Below are 12158 nucleotides of genomic sequence, written 5' to 3'. Positions count from 1 at the left end.
AATAAAAGGCAATGAGCAAAGAGACGTGGGAGCCATGGGGGGGGAGGGGTGGATAAAATTCTACCAATAAAAGTATCTGTTTAAAAATAATAATAATAATAATAATAAGATACCAGGTAACCTGGTCCCATATTCTGTGCTCTTCACCATCACCCAACCCTTCCTGCCAGACCTTGCTCTGCTGGAAGCCACGTGGGGTGATTCACAGAGACAAATAATAGATCTAATTCCAGCAATCATTCATTGAATACCCACATGAGGCCCAAGGCCAAATGCCCATGAACTTGTTTTCATTGCCATTTTACAGATAGGAAACAAAGGCTCAGAGAAAGAAGTAAATAAACTTGTCCAAAGTCACAGAGCTACAACAGCAGATGCTGACAAGGTGGCTCACGGTACACTAAGCACAGTTCTAAGTACTAACTCATCTACTGCTTATAACAATACTATAAAGTAAGTTCCATTATTACCCATTATTTTTTAGTTAAGTAACATTCAAGGCTGCACACTATTCAAAGCGAAGCAGGGATTCAGTGTAGCTTAAGGTCTTCATCAAAACCCTTTAACGCTGACTCTTGGCTTTAAAGTAGCTAAGCAGAAATTCAAACCCAGGTCTGTCTAATTTCTGAATGAGAAGGCGCTTCCTATCTTTTTATCAACATGCCAAGGATGATCCTCAAATCTGCACCGTGCAGACAGGTGTTAGAGAAGGGGATGCCAAGTGCTCTGGGGACCTCAAGGAAGAGGCATTTAAGCAGCATCTTGCAAAGTGTTTGCTGGACAACAGCAGGCATTTTTGCAATTTAGCGTTTGTAAAGGAATTGAAAAGTAAGTAATCCTATCCATTTGAAGATGATACAGTAACGAGGAGCAATAAACTAAAGGAAAGCACTTCAGATTACTTCAGAAAAGTTTTTTTAAATTGAAAATACTTTTGATGAAAGATAAATGTTTGTATTTCCTTTAAAACTGACCATACTTTCTTTTTTTAAAGTCAACAAGGAATAGCGGAGGTTTGCCTTTGGTAACTTTTAACTCCATTTATTCTGACAACAATATTGACTTCCTCAATCCAAATACTGCAAACAGGGTGGTTAACAGCCTTCAGAACCTCTGCAAGATTCTCTGTCCTTGGGATTCTAAATCACAGCATTTGGAAATCAAAAGGAGCCGGGAGATTCAGGTCGAGAACTAGAAGGAACAGAAGAACCACGAGGAACAGGCGCGCACGTCGTCCCGGCGGCACCAGGAGCCAGCGGGCAGAACGTGGCCCAAACGCCGCAGAGCTGCAGAGGCGGCCGGATTTTTTTTTTCTGGCAAATAGATTTATGACCATACGAAAAGCAGTCGTGGAACCGGTCAGACCATAAGTACACTTCTCCAACATGAAAGACCGAGAAGGGATGGCAATGGCGAGGCGGAGTCTGGGGGGTCACTGCCTGCTCCCGGGCCTGGCGAGACCCGGTGTGTCCGGATTCTTGCAGCGGCCCAAATCGTGCGCGCTCGGGGAGTTGGCACAGCATCGGCGCAGTACTACCGGGTGCCTCCACGCCCCCTCGCGGACTCAAATGATGATTAATGACGATATGCCAATTGAGTGATTACGTACAGCATTTCAGAAATGTTCTGGGTTTGGACCTCATAACAAACCTTCAAATGAGGCGAGGTGATCAACCCCATTTTACTGATGTAAAAACTGAGGCTCAGAGGAACGAAGTAAGACTTGCCAGCATAAAGGAAAATCTAAATGAAGGCGATCAATGGGCTGGCTTCTCTCCAGGAGTAAAGGGACAGTGGGTAGGTGTGGATTCCCCACCGACCCCTTTACTCTCTGGGCGCACCAGTGCAGGCTGTCAGCCCGGCCGGGAGACCTGGCAGCGCCCAGGTGCCTGGGAAGAGGGAGAGCACGGGGTGGGTGGCAGCGAGTCCGCCGGGCGCGGGGCTGCAGCAGCCCCGCAAGGCGCAGCGCGGACCACCGCGCGCCAGTCGCGCGTCCACAGCAGCTGGACAAGGGCACAGAGCGAACCACTCCATGCGTCTTCAGTTGCCCTGCGCGAGCACCGAACCGCGAGCCACCTCACGCTTAAGCGCTGCCCCTCGCCTTACCGTAGCTGCTCCCCAGTGACCAGGACCTCAGCCATGCGCTCCAGTTCCCTCTGCTGCGCCCCGCCACTCCCGCTGGTGCTGCTGTCGCTGCCCGCGCTGCCACCCTCCTCCATGGTACCGGCCGCGCCGCTACCCCTATCTTCGCAGGTCCGCCGCAGCTCCGGGTGTTAAGATTAATCTGCCCTCACAGCTGCCTCCTGCGCCATCTTTATTAGGGGCAGTCCCATTGCTCAGACGCGATTGGCTGGAGAGGGGATCCCCGTGGGCCGACTGTGGCTCCAGGCGCTTTCGAACCTTGGAGCTACCGCTTGGGGGCGTGGCTAGAACCCCGCATGGACAGGGGGCGGAGCCAGCGAGGAAAATATAAACATCTGGGCGGGACACTGGTTCAGCGCTCCGCATGTTGGTGAAGCTTGAATTGCGAGAGCTCTCTTTCCTTTACCTACGAAGCTCATGCTGTGGGTCTTAACAAATCTCATGCTCAGAGGAGAGGTTATAATACTTTTCACACCCCGGATCTGTCCGAGAGATGCAATATATCCTAATAATGAACAAGGAAGGGTACAAATGTCACACAGGTCACGGAGAAATCGAGCATTCTCCCCCAACCTCTCTCGCCAAATTGTTACTTACCCTATGGTGTAATCAATAAAGAACACTGGCCTGGGTATCAGATGGGCCTGAGATTCAGTGCTTCGCCTGTAATAATTTACCTAAATAGTTGTGCTCCTCAACTTCTTCCTTTTCAAAATAAAAGCAGCTGTGGCTACCACTTGCTGACATCTGCTGCATTAGAGATGCCTCAGAAACGTTGTTACCTTGTTTTGTTCTCAGAACAATCCATAAAAATGGATATTATCCTTGATTTACATCAGGAAGCAGGCTTACAGAGGTGAGACAATGTGTCCAAGCTAGCGTGTAATAAATGCAAGAGGTGAGAATCAAACCCAGGCCATTCTGCTGTCAAAGTTGTGTTCTTAAGACAGTTTTTAAAATGAGGATATGAAGGCATGGTCTGCCTTACAGGGATCAAATGAAGGCAATGGAAAGAACTTTGACTAGTCAAATAAGTGTCCTGTTATTCTTTCCAATGGAGGGTAGTCTGGGGAAGGCAGAGTTATGGCAATGGCAGTGGTCGTAGGTGTAGTAAAGGGATATATCTGTGCATCGACTTATTATGCAGCTTGCTACAGTTTTGCATGTATGCACTTCAGTACACATTTACAATAGGTAAATGTGAAGCTATTTTTTTATTAATACTATCTTAAAAGACATAATTTCCAAACTGTAGGTATGTAGTGGAAGTCTAGAGAATAAGAATGAATATGAACATTAAAAACCAACTTCTTTATAAATTTTATAGCAGTTCTGCTGTCCAAGAGTATTTATACCCACTATTCTGTTGGCTTCTTGTAGTTCACTGTTCTGATTTGTTATTTTATGTTTTGCTTTTAAAGAAAGTCTTACTAGCTTTTTCTAACAGTCTACAAAACTACCCTTAAAATTAACTTAGAATGTGCAACCATTTGTGGAGCATTTATTCTGTGCTTTACATGGTGCTAAGCATTTTTTTAATAGTATTTCATTTATCCTCACAATTTTGAGAGTTAGGTATCATTGTTTTCAATTTACAAATGAGAAAAAGGTTAAATATAGGAATATGAAACTATTTGCCTAGAAAGGCAGTGCCTTGAACCATAGCTCTGCAGATTCCCAAGACCATGTTCAATGACACTCCCAGAAAGAGAAAAACTGTCCAACTTCCTCATGTACCCAACAACAGATTCTGTATTAGGCAACTCTTTCACAAAATGAAAGTATCTAAATTTCTTAATTTTTAAAATATACCATGGTGGAAACACAGACCAAAGGAGATGTAGTTCCAGATGAATGGCATTCTAAGAGCCTCACTCTGCACAAAATCTAAAATTTATTTAATGGAAGTAGGCATCCCAGAGTTAATGAGATTAACAGCTGCCTGATGCACATATATTCTATGCTGTAATTATTATTAGGTAGAATATCAAGAGTTTGCATGGACTTTGCACTCAAACATGTACTTTCTGGTTTTTTTCAAAGATTTGTTTTATTTCTCTCCCCTTCCCCCATTATCTGTTCTCTATGTCCATTCACTGTGTGTTCTTCTGCATCTGCTCGCATTATCAGGCAGCACTGGGAAACTGCATCTATTTTTAGTTGCTGCGTGGGCTCTCTGTGTGTGTACTCTGTGTGTGCAGTGCCACTCCTGGGCAGGCTACACTTTTTTCATGAGGGGCGGCTCATCTTTGTGGGGTACACCCCTTGCATGTGGCACGGCACTCCTTGCAGGCAGCAACACTGCACGTGGGCCAGCTTACCTTACCACACAGGTCAGGAGGCCCTCAGAGTCGAACCCTGGACCTTCCATATGGTAGACGGACACTCTATCAGTTGAGCCATGTCCATTTTCCTCAAACATGTACTTTCTACCCTGATTATATCATTTACTAACTTTGTAACCAAGGGTTAAGAATTAACAAATAAAAATATGATTACTAAATCATTTTAGAGATGACTTCCTATTACCAATGGCAAAAATTAATACCTGAAATTACTAAAGCTAGCCAGAGTCTCATCCTGTTTATGGTTACTCCAGACTTGGCCTCACCCTTGGGTGTGCTTACTAATTGTGATGGTAATTCTAAACTGACCTGACCCTTGTTTTTAGTTATTCCAAAACTAGGCTTATCCTTGTGTATCCTTACTATTGAAATGGTAAACATTCCACTCTCCTCTATTTAATATCCATATGAAAAACCTTGTAACTGACCCTTGTTTTTTATACCCCCATCCCAGAGCCGGGTAACTTGCCCTGGTTTGGTACACACCCCCATCCTTCTCAGCCCCTTAAGGTTTATTAATGAAGAATTCTTTGCCAGCTCCACCCAAATTACTTAATAGCACGCTGATACTATAAAATATCAGAATTTCTGCAGATCCAGGAATTAGTTTTTGGCCACAGGGCTACTGTGCTCATTTGCTTATGCAAACATATAAACATATGTTATAACATATATATAAACATATGCAAACATATAAAGTCTTTCTCTCTTTAAAACCCCAGCGTCTCAGGAATCGGTCTTTAAAGTGCATTAGGAAAAGAACTCGTATTTGCTATCAACTTTGCAAACTTATGCTAGTTACTTAACTTCTCTGGGCCTCAGTTTCCTGTCGTTGAAACAGGAATCATAATTCCTACTTTTCGGGTAGGTTGTATGACTTAAATGACATAACATTATGTAAAATTCTAATACATGCTCAATAGCTATTCTCTTTAATATCATTACTGTTTTTAATAAGGAGGAGGAGGAGGAAGAAGAAAAGAAGAAATTCTTGCCAGAATGCTTTCCATTATGAATTTTTGTTGTTAGGCAAAACACTTTTTCTAAAGATTTTAATTAGCAATTTTTAAAAATAATTTTAATGAATTAATTTTTAAAAATTATAAGACTTCAAATGAGGCAAGAAGTGCTAACCTGACCCTACTAAATCTCTTTAATTTAATGCTTTTAAGCTTTCTCAAAGTGCAAAATGAAAAAAAATTTAAATTTTTACACATTTCTAAGTATTCTTTGTTCAAGCAATACTTTGTTTTATGCAAAAGTTCTACTACATATTGTCAATCCTAATGCTATTGTGATTATCTTTTGATTTTTCTTCCTATAAAACCAGTCGTGTTTTTATTTTAGTCCAATCTGTTTTACCTGAAAAAATAAAAATATTATCCTGTGAAATACTTTCTTTTTACCACATAAATTGACATTTGTATACTATGTATATTGGCATAAGTTAACATATGCGTAATTGTATATCCAAATGTACATCTTTTAAAATCTATTTCAGTAACAAAAATGTATAAATTTATGATAATAAGCACCATAAACTCTGCATAAAGAAAAAAAATTCAAGGTAGGAAACTACCTGATAATATTATTCCAACAGAAGGTAGAAAGCATGATATATTTTTCTTGTTTTACCAAGAGAAGGCGACCTTTTTGTGTTGATGTGAACTGGAAATGGAAGAACTCGTTTGCTGCTGCTCTTTTAATCTTTCTTTGACTTATTGAGACACATCATTTTCCTCTGTGTTGAAGACAGACTCTCATTCCTAGCTTAAGGAAAGATTAATCAACCTCCTCCTGAGGAAATGTGGGTACCATGAGCCCTGGAGCAGCTGGACTTGAAGTAAAATGGCTTCAGAAGAGAGAAATGTATTGACACGGTGGTTAATCCAGAGAAATGTATTGACATGGTGGTTAATCCAGCCCAAAGCTCTGAGAAGTCCTGAGAATTCTGAGAGACTTCATTTTGATTCCTGGCTCCATTTGGACAAACTCATTCAATGTGAACCTTCTCTTCCAGCTTACCCTACTTACCTCTTCCATACTATAGAGCTGTTTTGTGTTTTGGCTATTGCGTCTCAAATTTTCCTGAAGAAGTTATCTGTGTGTATATGTGTTTCAACCCATCAAACACTGATCCTTTGTAAAATACAATTGTGGTGGCTTGAAGCTCTATGTACCTCAGAAAAACATGTTCCTTAATTGATTCCGGTGTTAACCCATTATAAGTAGGACATTTTGATGAAGATACTTCAGTTAAGGTGTGTCTCACCTCAATCAGGATGGGTCTTAATCCTATTATGAGAGTCCTTTATAAGCAGAATGATTTCAGACAGGAGAGAGAGAAAGCCACAGGACTCTGAAAAGAAGCTCTTACAGAAGAGAAGGATGAGACCAGGAGATGTTACCGTTGTGCCTTACCATGTGACAGAGGAGCCAAGGATCACCAGCAGCCAGCTCCAGAACATTGCAGTCTTCAGGGTTGAAGCATTGCCTTGACGATGCCTTGATTTGGACATTTTCCCAGCCTCAAAACTATGAGTTGATACATTCCCATTATTTAAGCCAAACAATTTCATCGTGTTTCCTTAAACAACCTGGGAAACTAAAACAGATTTTAGTACCAGAAGAGTGGGTGTGTTATTGTAAATAGGAAAAATGTGGAAATGGCTTTGGAATTGGGTAATGGATAGAGGCTGGAAGAATTATGAGGTGCTTGATAGCACAGGCCTCGATTGCTTTGCAGAGACTGGTGGTAGGACTATGGATGCTGACGGTACTTCTGATGAGGCTTAGACAGAAATGATGAGTGCATTATTGGAAACTGGTGGAAAGGAGATCCTTGCTTAAAGTTGCAGAGAACTTGGCAAAATTGTGTTCTGACATCAGATGAAGGCAAAACTTAACAGTGATGTACTCAGATATTTAGCTGAGGAAATTTCCAAGCTAAGTGTGGAAAATATAGTCTGATTTCTCCTTGCAGCTTAAAGCAAAGTGAGAAAAGTTCAGCTGAGAACTGAACTTTGGGCACAAAGAAACCAGAAATTGATGGGTGAGAAAATTCTGAGTTTCAAGAAAGCAAGTTCCCAGAGTATAGTGCTCCATGTGAGGGTTTAACTGAATGTGGAGCCAGTCAGTAAGTTCTGTGGAAGTCAGGATTGGAAATGCAATTATCCAGGAAGGATCTGAGGAAAGTTCTTTTGTCTGAAGATTTGGACCCCTAGGAACTATATTCAAAACCAATGAGTTTTTGTCTGTAATCTATGTAAACAAAACCACTGCCAGCCTAGACAAAAAGGGACAGAAAAGGGACAGATTGAAGGGAAGACTCACTTCAGAGGCAGAACCACTGAAGCTAAGCCTGGACAGAAGACACCTTCTCAGGCCAAGAGACTGGGCCCACCCATGTGTGTAGAAAGAGTGAATCTGGGGAAGCGGACTTGGCCCAATGGATAGGGCGTCCACCTACCACATGGGAGGTCTGCAGTTCAAACCCCAGGCCTCCTTGACCCATGTGGAACTGGCCCATGTGCAGTGCTGATGCACGCAAGGAGTGCCCTGCCACACAGGGGTGCCCCCCGTGGGGGGGAGCCCCATGCACAGGGAGTGCGCCTTGTAAGGAGAGCCGCCCAGTGCAAAAGAAAGTTCAGCCTGCCTGGGAATGGCGCCGCACACAGAGAGAGCTGACACAACAAGATGCTGCAACAAAAAGAGACACAGATTCCTGTGCCATTGACAACAACAGAAGCAGACAAAGAAGAACATGCAGCAAATGGACACAGAGAACAGACAACTGTGGGGGGTCATAGAAAAATAAATAAATAAATAAATCTTTTAAAAAAAGAACTATATTTTTTAAAAAAAGAGAGAAAAAACAAAGAGTGAGTCTGCCCTGAGCAGATGTTCTGCCCTGTTATTCCGGAAGAGTGCTGCCACCCCAGCACTCAGAGAGGGTAGAGCCTGTGCCATAGCTTTTGTGGAGAGCTTGGCCACTGCTGTAATACTTGGAGAGGGTGGAGACTTCACCCTGGTCTTTGAGAAAAGCATAGCCACTGGACAAGCACTTAGAAAGGATAGATGCTTCATCAGGCCTGGAGGACAAAACATCTTTCCCTAGATGACTCCCAGACCTTGAAATCTAATAGAGAATGCCCTTCAGAATTGTTTAGGACCAGTGACCCTTGTTTTCCTTCCAATTTTTCCCTATGAGAATGGGAATGTTTATCCTATGCCTGTTCCTCTATTGCATATCTGAAGCAGATAACGGTTTTCTAGGTTTCAGAGGTCCAAGGCAAAGGGGAGTTGTGTCCCAGGACAGACCACACTCATAACCAATTTTTTAAAAGTATATTTTTATTACACAAATTGTGAACTTAAAAGACAATCATGCACAGGTGTAGAATTCTCATACAACAACCCTTCACCAACACATCACACCATTGTAGAATATCTGTTACAAATTGTGAGATAATATCATCAGCCTATTACCATTAACTATGGTCCATAGCATACATTTGGCATATTTTTTCCATATGTTACTATTTTTTTTTTTAAAGATTCATATTTATTTTATTTATTTATTTCTCCTTCCCTCCTACCCCCCCCCCCCAATTGTCTACTCTCTGTATCCATTTGCTGTGTGTTCTTCTGCATCTGCTTGCATTGTCAGGCGGCACCGGGAAACTGCATCTCTCCATGCAGGGCAAACTCCTTGCACATGGGGCTCCCCTATGCAGGGGACAACCCTGAGTGACAGGGCACTCCTTGCGCGTATCAGCACTGCACATGGGCCAGCTCAATACATGGGTCAGGAGACCCTAGATTTGAACCCTGGACCTCCCATATGGTAGACGGATGCTCTATCAGTTGAGCCAAATCCGCTTCCCCATGTGTTTATCCTTGATATTGCATTCATATTAGTAAGACCATGCAATATTTGTCCTTTTGTGTCTGGCTTATTTCACTTAGCATAATGTCGTCAAGATTCATCCATGTTATCAAATGCATCCCAATTCCATTTCTTATTACGGCAGCATAATATTCCATCTACATATATGTATATACCACATATATACTACATTTTGTTAATCTGTTCATTGGTTGATAGACACTTGAGTTGTTTTCATCTTTTGACAATTGTGAATAATGCCATGTGGCAGTTTGAGATTATTTATGAATCCCAAAAGAAGATTATATTTGTAAACTAATCTATTCCTCTGGGTGTGATACACTTTGATTGTATTAAATTCAAAGAGTTTACATTTACTTGATAAAATAAATTTGGGGCTTTTGATTTAACCACTTCATTAGGGTGTGACTCAAGTTGAGTCCCTGCCCCCTTGGTGGGCTGATATAAATGAACACTCACTCAAGAAGAGAGAAAGAGCTCTGTTATGTTTGATCGTGCAGCCCTAGGGAGAGATGAGCCATTCACCTGGTTCACAGCGGAAGAGAACAGAGCAGCTGAACAGCTGAAAGTCCTGGAAATAAACTATCTCTATACTGGAGACTAATATAGGAAGCCCCGAGAAACCAGGCAAAGATCGTCTGCCAGCCTGCTTCAACACAGGGTAGCTGACTTTGGTGACAAAGTACCCCTTATTGTACCTTGAGAACGTAAGCCTTGGGATTGTAAGCTTTTTCCCCAAATAAATATCCTTTGTAAAAGCCAACAGATTTCTGGTACTTTGCATCAGCACCCCTTTGGCAGACTAATACATGCTGCGATGAAAATCAGTGTGTAGTCATAACCGATTCTGATGAGACTTGGTACCAAGCATTGTTTCTGAAATGACTTAAGTGTTTTGGGATATTGTGATGGAATCAATGTATTTTGCATATAGAAAGAACATATCTTTTTGGGGTTCAGTGGGTGGAGTGCAGTGGTTTGAAACTGTATGTACCCCATAAGAACATGTTCTTAATTTTAATCCATCCTGTGAATGTAAACCCATTGTAAGTAGGATCTTTACATGAGCTACTTCTGTTAAGGTGTGACCCACGTCAATCAGGATGAGTCTTATCCTATTACTGGAGTCCTTTATAAGGGGAATGAATTCAGACATGAGAAAGAAAGTCACAGGAAGCAAGAAGCTGAAAAGGAACGCGGAAGAGAAGAAAGAGACCAGGGGATGCCGCCCTGTGCCTTGACCCATAACAAAAGAACTAAGGGTCCCCGGCATCTAGCCTCAGTACACCGCAGCCTTTGGGGGCTGTGAATATCCTATCCAAATATTTCTGTTGACATATCCTTTAAGAAGAGGACTTCAAAAATAAATGTAAAGATTTTTTAAAAAAATTCTATGTGCCCATCATTCATAACTACCAAGTTTTTTGTCATATTCAATTTCTTTTTTTGCAATGATGAAACTAAAGCATTATAAATAAAGTTAAGGTCCTCTTGTCCTCCTATCCCAGCCCTGCTCACCTCCCAGGAAGTTATAGTCTTAATCTTGGGTCTTGTAGTTTTTGATACTGTAAGGGAAAATCAAATGCTTAATATTTTGGTATATCCTGCCACCTAGTGATCCCTTTTTGCAATGACAGGAAATGATAATAGATCTTCACAGGGAAAGGGTTTTTGGGGGGGCAAATTCCGGGTGGGAGTGTAATTGGTCACATTGACTTTTCACAAAGAAAAAGAGAATTGTCCCAAATCCCAAATGACTTCCTTATGGTGATGAAATTATTGTGCACACTGTGCTTAGTTCTGTTCAGAACTCTGCCAAAAAATATTCATCATTGCAGAAAATTACTTCAGTAGTAGCCTTGCCAATTGTTTGGTATATGCACCATGAGTATAACACAACTTTTCCAGTCTGTGTTTGTTAGGTATCATATGCACAGTGATTCTATGGGTGTGTGTTTATAGGAATATATATTATTTAGCTAAATTTTTAAATGTCAGATAAAAAATTGTAACTATATTCAGTTCAAAATAGTCTTAATTCTCTTCATCTAAAATTATTCATTACAAGCATCTTACCACCTCATTAGATCTTCTAGTATAATCTTTTAAATATTGAAATACAAATTATTCTATTATATATGAGTTCCATTTTCTTATTCTTCTTTATATTCTTGTAAGGGCATCATATTGATTTTTTAATAAATTATTGCACACAGATAATTTATATTATCTATGAATTGAGTTACAGGAAAATAAAGTGGGCACTACATAATGTATATTATTTTTAAAGGAGGCATTGAATTAGAAGGGGTTGAGAATTTTTAAAATGGAATAGTAATAGCTAATATTTACTGAGCACTTGCTATGTGCCTGTCGTGTTCAAAGAGTTTTACATGTGTTGAATATTTACTCTCAAAATAACTGTGAATTGGACACTATTTTTCTTCCCATTTTGCAGGTGAAGAAACTGAGGTACAGGGGACCACTCAGCTCTTCTATAGTGGAGTAAATGGCAAGAGCCTGTATTTGAACCCAGCCTGTCTGCCTCTCCAGGCCACTCTCATAACTGTTTGATTGTGCTGCCTCTCCATAGCGACCAATCAAAAGCACCATGCTATCCCTATCAGCCCAGCAAGGCGCTTTACATGCTTTACAGGATTCTTTCATTTAAGCCTTGCAACATCCCCTTGAGGAAGGCATTATCCCCGGGTTGCCTAGCTGCACAGAGGCCTGGCTCTCTCCACTATCGGCTGTCTCAGAAT

The 12158-nt window shown here is 41.4% G+C and overlaps 1 protein-coding gene across 1 annotated transcript in view; it reads right to left on the bottom strand.

Moving 5' to 3' along the window:
• The window catches only part of DEPTOR (DEP domain containing MTOR interacting protein), a 159108-nt gene extending 156707 nt beyond the window's left edge, over positions 1-2401 (bottom strand). Inside the window, exon 1 of the mRNA XM_004480741.4 lies at positions 2107-2401. Coding sequence (XP_004480798.2) covers positions 2107-2219 — 113 coding nt within the window. The 5' untranslated portion in view covers positions 2220-2401. The remainder of the gene's footprint in view (positions 1-2106) is intronic.
• Positions 2402-12158: the final 9757 nt, after the last annotated feature.

The sequence above is a fragment of the Dasypus novemcinctus genome, chromosome 14, assembly GCF_030445035.2.
Source record: "Dasypus novemcinctus isolate mDasNov1 chromosome 14, mDasNov1.1.hap2, whole genome shotgun sequence".
Lineage (NCBI taxonomy): Eukaryota > Metazoa > Chordata > Mammalia > Cingulata > Dasypodidae > Dasypus > Dasypus novemcinctus.
This window is presented reverse-complemented; position numbering and strand designations above follow the sequence as displayed.